This window comes from Sander vitreus, chromosome 6 (assembly GCF_031162955.1).
Source record: "Sander vitreus isolate 19-12246 chromosome 6, sanVit1, whole genome shotgun sequence".
NCBI lineage: Eukaryota > Metazoa > Chordata > Actinopteri > Perciformes > Percidae > Sander > Sander vitreus.
The window spans coordinates 11,931,270-11,939,659 of record NC_135860.1 but is presented as its reverse complement, the minus strand read 5'-3'; the positions used below and the strand labels follow the sequence as shown (position 1 = coordinate 11,939,659).

Here is an 8,390-nt window from a genome sequence, read left to right as displayed (position 1 = left end):
CATATTACCAGCCTAAACAAGCGAATCCCAAATTACACCGGTGATGGAGTGGGATGACAGGAAAGAGGGATGATGGGAGAGATGGAAGGAGAGGGGAGGAGGCAGAGATAAATAAAGCAAAAGCCCAGCCTGTGCGAGGATAGGCCAGCATGTTAACCTTAATCCCTTCAGGGAGAGACGTAAACACACAGGAAGAGAGAACACAGGATTGAGTGGAAAAGAGAGGGATGTGAGATCTTTGTCTTCTTTCCTTCATCCCTTCAGTGTGTGTGATCAGCCAGTTGCAGGCAGCAGCCGGGAAATCCCTCTGTACTTATCTGAAGCCAGCATCTTAATCACAGCCTCCATCTCACTTGGCTCTTCCTGCTCCCTCACCCTCTTTTTCTCTTGTGATTCCTCTCTTCTCACCTCCTCTTTCCTCAATGTCACTCACTGTTTGGAACCCGTCATCTCAACTTGACTCATCTCTCAACGAATCCTCTTTCAGTACTCCCTTCTCTTTTCAGCTTTCCCATCAGTGACTCGTATGCATTAAGGTTTTTCAAGGTGTGCTGATCAGTCTCATGAATATTTCTTTTCTAAAAGTATTTTCGCGACCGAAATGAAGAGAATAAAGTTAAAACTGAAAGACTCTCGCCACTGGCTGCAGAGCTGCGGCTGGTATTTAGCCATGCATCTTAAAGCTCCAGAGATTCTGGTGGTATTTTCATCTTGCTGAAGTGGGTCTGCGGTAATTTCTGACGGTTTCAGCCAACCATCCAGGCTCATCTCCTCTTTCTTCACTCCCACTCCATCCTCCCCCCTCCTCTGTGCCTCGTGGGAGAGTGGTGGTCTATGGTTGACTGGCTTGGCCAGGCAGGCATTGGTGAGCAATGGAGGGCTCACATATAGGAAGAGATAGATGTGTATCTGACTGTATGGTCACTGCATTGATTGGCTGACCGAAATGGAGCTGACCTTTTAACTTTTTTGTCTGAACTGTGGACCATCTCAGCATTCACAGTAAAGAATAAACACCACATGGTTACATTGGAGATACAGAACAGCTCTCTGCAATATATTTGGTGTTGTGTGTGGGGGGGTAACCATTTTTTGTGTCTATTCTTCTGTTTAAATATGGATGTAGATACTGTATGTCCTTGTGAATGCATGTGATGTTTGTCTGGAAAGGAAAGGCAGCAGGGCAAAGGGCACGCTGCAGACCAGTGTGTTTGTGTAAATATGTCAGACTGTGATGAGGATGCCTGTTGCTTCTTGCGCGTACATGAGTGTGTATTTTGTGTTTGTGCAGGTCTATGGCCTTAATGTACTCTATATGTGTGGTTAAGTGCTGTATGTCCTTGGCAAAGAGCTGCAGAGATTTAAACAGGCCCAGCAGACACACAGTGTACACACACACACACACACACACACACACACACACACTCTCTCTCTCTCTCTCTCTCTCTCTCTCTCTCTCTCTCTCTCTCTCTGTCTGGGCTGTTTCATTAGTGCAAGACATGGCTGGTGTCCAGGGCCAACACAGAGGGCACGCTCTCGAGTCGAGTCATTCACACACAAGCACCGCACCTCAATCCCTAAAATTGGCCTCTTTTTCTGCAGCACTCTCTTCTCCATCAGAGGTTATCGGAAAAGAAGGAACCACTTCATACCTGAAACATGCTGAGTGAAAATTACTTTGGTTGGATAATGACGCCTTTGAGATAAGGCAAAAGGGGGGGGGGGGGCTCCTATAGAGTTTAAAAAAAATCCCGGCAGCCAAAATGGAGGAGGGGGCGGTGTGACAATAAACAGACACAGCACTGGAATGAGGAAGCAGTAACACAAAAACACTCAAGACCAGGCAGGTATCAGGTCTAGATAAATGTGCCCTGTAGCTGTGCAGTGCTTTGGTTTTTAAGCGACACAGCACCACCATGTGGCAGATGGTTTACACTACATAGATTTGAATTTATGTGATTAGATTAGATGTTGTGTTCAATGCCAAATTTCAGTTCCAACAGTTGGAAATCTAATAGAGCCTGAATGCCTGCTAGTACTTCACATCCAGGCAGTCTCTTTTACTTGAGTTTTTGTAAGACACCCTGGTCTTTTATTTTTCTGTGTTTTTTAGGGCAAACCACCCCACCATGGCCATTAAATAACTAAATGGAAAAGCACTCCTCTCAGAACCGTCGTGACTTGAAAATGCCGCAGTAAAATGTTCACCACACTTTTTAATGACAGTCCAAAAAAAATGTCTTTTTTAGTATTGTTTATTTTGAAGTTCACATTCTTTGTTCTTTTATAACCTGAACTCTGTGTTTTATGGGTGAACGGAAATGAAAGTATGTTTTACAAGCTGGTTAGACACTTTTAAGATTCAGACTGTTGCATGAATAATTAGTTTTAATTTCCTGCAGCCGAGCCTGAATTTCCTCTCCAGCACAATAGCTGCTTGTCCTCATCTCTTTATTACAGAAGTGTTAGAAACCATCAACAACCTTTTTGCTGTAAATGTAGTATTTCAGTTGATATTATAAATTGGTATTTTTTGAAGCTTGCTGTTTATTATTTGAACAGACTGAGAGTTGTATCACTTTACTCTAATTCAACCTTTATGTAAAGGATGTATGTTGGTAATATCAGTGTGCTAATCAATATCCTAGAAAATATTTAGTCTCATATCACAGTACTAATAATATCTCAATCAACCTATACTTAACTATACTCAGTGTTGCATTGGAGCAAACTTCATCAAAATGTATTTTAATGCATTTTTATTCTGTTTTTATGTTAAATCCACCTAAATTTATATGAAATTTGCAATGTATTGTTATGTGTTACATGCAAATCTAGTTATTACAGAGCGTTAGATAGATAGATAGATAGATAGATAGATAGATAAAATGTAGTTTACACAGAGCCTGTCTTACTAGCAAAGCTACAGTGGTTGTTAAAATACTGGGAAGGTACTTAAAGCAAAGATTTAATTCATGTTTAATTTGAATCTTAAGAAGGAAACGTATAAATGAAACACATATTCCACTCCATGTATGAGTGCCGTGGCAGTTTGTGTCTCTCCAGAAGCAGAAAACTACTTTAGATGCAATGAGGGCACCGCACGTTGGTTTTGCGCTGAGGGAAAAAACAATGGAAAACTTAGTTGTACCCCACAGAATAAATCCAAACAACATAATTAACTCAGTTCACCTCATCAGAAGAAGATTTTCTATTTGCTATATCCAGGGAACCCCTTTTGTTTTATTGTTAAAGAGTTGGCAAGCTTAGCGGTTATTGTTGTGACTATGCAGATAAAGGTGCACATTGTGCTTTTGATATTGAAGGTTCAGAACCACTTTGATTTTTTTTTTGTGTTTTTCATTTTGTCATTTCCATGATTTTCAAAATGAATGTTTATGAAGTCCATTGTGTAGATGGTTCACAGAGACTTCCAAATATGGGTTTTGTGAATTACTTAGCACGATAAAAAGTATAAAAGAGAGCGGAAAACCAAAGCTAGGGTACAACCAGGGTCAGCAGTAATAGATGATGTGCTGGGTTGTAATGATTAGTAGAGAAAGGGATGATCATTGGGACACTTTTGTATGTGCAAAAGAATGAAAATTATTTTTAGGACATATTCAAAGTAGTCTATTGTTAGAGGAGAATTGTCATTAGAGGACTAACAACATTCAATCATGACCCTTCCAATTATTAGGACTAGGGTTTGTTCTCATCAAATGAGCTTCAGAGCCTCTCTGCCCTTTAACGCCCCCTCATTAGCATAATCCCCTGGGATTTCTGGGGGATAATGAGCCGGGTTGCACCTTCAGTAAACACACAGCATGCGTGCATGCGTGCGTGCGTGCGTGCATGTGTGTGTGTGTGTGTGTGCCGGTTCATGTTCAGTGTGGTCGTGGTTCATTAGTGGAACCTCCGATGAATCCTCTGGTTCCTCTTAATCACCCATGTGACTCAACGCTCTAATCAAGACCCTTTCTGTACTTCACCAGCACAGTGTTTCACATAGCCCACACACACACACACACACACACACACACACGTCTGAGTCTCTCTTTATTAAGGGGCCACCCTTTTTATTATTAGTCCTTGGTCCGACAGTGTGGAGTTGTAACTTTACTTATCTTACATGCAGACTTGAACTATATAGAATGTAGTATGTAAATGTTGTAATGTAGTTTTTCAGTAGATAACCCCACAAACGTAGGGCGATCCCTGTCCCAGAGCAGGGCCAGCAAGCTCTAGACTAAAGTCGGGGTTAGCCCACTTGGATTGTGCCAGTGTGAATGTTTTCTTATCCTGGGGCTAACAGCTCCATTCCAGTCCTTATGCTAAGCTTTATATTAAATGGGACAGATATGATGATAGTATCAATCTTTCCACCTAACTCTACACCAGAATGCAAATAAGCATATTTCCCAAAATCGTCCTTTGATTGTTGCTTTTTCTTGTAAAATACTGCAAAGTTCTACCTCCTCTGGTTTAAAAAAAAAAAGAAAAGAAAAAAAAAGAAAAGTGATTTAAATGTAACAATCACTGGTTGAACTGCTCACAACAATAAGTGAGTAATTTTGAGGGTTCATAAGGCCAAAAGGTTGTAAACCATTGTGTTAAATAACAGACAAAAGGCTTTGTTATAGAATGGACGTTAGCAGTACCGTCCAGTTAAAAAAGGAAATCCTGTCCACTTCGGATCTTGTTTAATGGCATTGTCTGTCTTTTTCTCATTTTTCCAGATACTCGTCTTCCAGAGAAGGGTGCTACTACAGGCAGCATCATAGGAGCCATCATTGGGGTCATAATACTCTTGGCCATCATTGGAACAGCCATAGCGATGTACCGTAAACATCGTAACAACAAACTCAACGGAGAGTGAGTATCTGTTTGACTGAATAAGTTTGGATGACTACAGTTCACTTCACTGTTGTTGTTTCTTCTCTTGTCTGGCTGTTTGCTCTGTGTGTTATTTTCAAATCGGTTCATTAGATGAAATGCCACGCTGTATGTCTCATATTATTCTAATTCACTAGACAGCTGTGTGTGTTTGCATTTCAGTGGTCCACCCAAGTACAAGCCCCCTCCCCCCAAGAAGACCACCAGCTCCGCTAGCAGAGTGAGTCACCTTCGACAAAAGCCTGTCAGGACAACAGTATCAATAACCAGACAATTGTGGCAGGTTGTTCTACACATAGCTTAAACAAGTTAACCCATTCGATTATATCTCCTAAAATATTCTGTTTGATGTTTGCTCAGCAACTGAACACAAGTTATGCCCCGGTGACCGAGGACAGACCTCTGCAAGACCAATACTACACTACCCAGAGTGCTGAGCCAGTCACGGTAAGGGAACACGTTTGTTAGAAATTACAACCTTCTTAATGCAGTTGGATCAGTCTAGAAGAGATCCATCTATAAATGCAAATACATTCTAACTTTACTGTAAGGGCACACTATTGATATCTTCCTTTTGTATTTTTGTAGTATGTATGTGTGCGTGGATGTCATATGTCTGTGTGCCTATGTGTATGTATGATGTGTATAAGCTATTGGACACCTTAATTTCCTTCTGGATAAATAAAGTATCTCTATCGGTCTATCTATGTTGTGCAGCCAACCTTAAAAGTGCAGAAACATTGTCTTTCAGGGAGAGAGAACACTTTAGAATATACTGATAAACATCAAATATTATGCAGTGTTTAATTAACACTTTACTTGTTGCACAATGTGGAAAAGTTGTAATTCTATTTTAAGCTTTTTCAATGGAATATTAGGGTTAAGGGTTGAAAGGTTTAATGAAAAATCAACATTCTAATAACCAGATCCTTCATTTATTTCTTATGTTGTCAATTTGTGGCATCATAGATAAATTAAGGTGTGTCTTTTATTTCTTTCTTTCTACCCTTTTAATATCGAGCAGAGAGTCTGATAAAACTTAATGTTAACTGGAGTCTGATAAAAGTTAATGGGTAATGGTGTGTCACTGCACAGCTGCAGTATAGTGTTAGAAATACACTGGTTAGCTTAAGGACACAGCTCAAGGAGGACACAATAACAGTGGTCCACTTCTGTGGTTCAGGTTTTGCCACAATGCAAGGAAGTGATGGAGTTCACTACTAGGTTTTAGCTTCCTTTTTTTTTATTTTTTTTGTTTCGCTCATCAAGCCAAGGGGGTAAACAATTTCTTTGATCAGTACTTGAATAGTTCAAAGTCAAATCATCAGACGTAGCTACAACTTTACCTTAAAATATGGACAGAAAACTGCTGTATCATGTTTTAGCCTTTCAAGAAAAACAAATCCTGAATGCAAAAATACCTTGTGCACCAGATGCTTTTGAAACAGCAACGAGTGGGATAAGACTTCAGTTGTCTGTTATTAAAACAAGTAGACACACAGTGTTTGTTACGGATTGAGCCGAATAGAAATGTTATCATGACATGTGTACTGTTGCCTTGTTGCTGGCAGGACCTGGATGCCTACCATGACGATGATGAGAATGGTGAAGATGTGAGGGAGCATTATCACTCTGCTGCCCCCTCTGGCTGGGATGATCCCGGAAACAATGAGGTCCCGCCTCCTTACATGCGCACAGACAGCGACCCCCAGGACTATCATCAGGGCCCCAATGTCAAACGTGGGGAAAGCTTTGTGTCGCCCGCCATGTTTGTGTGAGAAGACACGCAAGAGGCGTGTGTGTTTGTGTGTAAATATGTGTGAGTGTATGACTGGGTGAGTGAACATTTCTGCAGGCTTACATGAGAAAGGGATAGCTTGAGCTCTGTGAATGCAAAATGTGAGGACGTGTGAATATGAATTTTATGCTTAGCTATGAATTCTGAGGTCTGTGCTGCAAAGACAGAGTTCTGTTTTGCCATTTTGTTTAAGAATATTTATCTGTGATCAGGTTTCCAGTACTATGAAATAATTGGGTTCAGTTGTATGTTGCTTCTTTTGAAAATTAAAACATTTTTAAACCTTATCAGCTTGAACCAGCATAATATAAAATGTTGCTAATGTACTATATACACAACTATATTATACAGTGGCAGGGATATATTGAAACTGTAAATGTTCAAATGTAGATAAATCAAAGACAATGTCGTTTTAAATACCATATGCTGTGTATAAATGTTACATCATAGTCAGGACATGAACACATTTTAAGTACACTGTTGCATTACAATAGCATGAGCATGTTTGAACTGAATTGCCTTGCATTATTGAATGTGGAGAATCACACACATTATGGTTACTTGCATAACTTGGTTAACAGAAACACAATGCATGGGTACTACATGTTGCCTCTATCTAGTTGTATCTGTCTGCTGTTGTTGGTTTACAAACCCAGCTGGGATGAAGTTGGTGTGAATCAGGCATCCTGTGGAGAAGCTATTAGCTGCAGTTAATCAGGCAGCGCCGAGACGAGACTTACGAACCGTAATGGCATCAGGGTGTAAACTGCAGTGAGGGGGATAACTGCAGCAGCAATACTCTATTTGTGTAAATGTCTGATTTGAATTTTTTTTACTTGTCTTCTACATCTGGCCTTTGCCTTCCTTGTGAAAATTCAGTGACACTTGGTTCACCTGAGGTGGAAGGGAACATAACTTGAGCTAGCAACTGATGAAACTTGATTTATCTGTAGCCTTCTTGCTGTAACATTTGAGTAGTGTTGTTTTTGTTTTTTTACTTCCATCCATCCATCCATCCATCCATCCTCCCTTTTTGTGGATATCTGTTACTTTAAAAAACTGTAAACCTTTTTTATTTTTCACTTTTGTCTACGAGCATGCTCAGATGGATTAGGATAAATCTGGATTATGTCAATGAAATCTGTTGCAATTCATCTCTAGTGGAGGATTAGTTCTTCATGGAGTTTAGACAGGACTCAGAGCCTGATAGTAAACTGATATGTCTATCCATTATCAGGGTCAAGGGTTAAACAGGTCAGTAATACTTAGTCCATCATTTTTCTACTCAATCACAAACCCAAAGGTGTCTCTGTGTGTTGGTGCCAACTGGTTTATTTTATCAAATTGCCTTTTGAGAAATGTGATTTATTTTCTCTTTTACTCAATTAAGATGTTAAGTTTAATCTATTGTGCTCTTCGGGAATTATATTTTGAAAGTCATATTGACGCTTGTTGATTCAATAAACATATTGTGATCCGGGTAAACAAGTTAACTCGAGTTGTTCATTTCCGTACCGTACAGCTGCAGATATTTTTCACCTCCGTTGTAATTCCACCATTTTACCATGTGGGAGCAGTATGGACTGAAAGTATAGGAGGGTTTAGCACAGCAGAGAGTCACATCTATGACTAATACATGCTAACATCTAATACAGAATATGTTTTTGGGAAATAAGGAGTGCTTTAGTTATGAGTG

General features: G+C 40.0%; 1 protein-coding gene across 3 annotated transcripts in view; it reads left to right on the top strand.

Annotated features, from left to right (window-relative positions):
• The window catches only part of LOC144519434 (nectin-2), a 75,668-nt gene extending 67,481 nt beyond the window's left edge, over positions 1–8,187 (top strand). For 2 of the 3 annotated variants that reach the window (XM_078252550.1, XM_078252553.1), the window contains 4 exons: positions 4,740–4,875; positions 5,038–5,116; positions 5,257–5,343; positions 6,468–8,187. In XM_078252550.1, coding sequence (XP_078108676.1) covers positions 4,740–4,875; positions 5,038–5,116; positions 5,257–5,343; positions 6,468–6,674 — 509 coding nt within the window. In that variant the 3' untranslated portion in view covers positions 6,675–8,187. The remainder of the gene's footprint in view (positions 1–4,739; positions 4,876–5,037; positions 5,117–5,256; positions 5,344–6,467) is intronic. The other variant, XM_078252552.1, reaches the window with a different exon arrangement.
• The last annotated feature ends 203 nt before the right edge of the window (positions 8,188–8,390 follow it).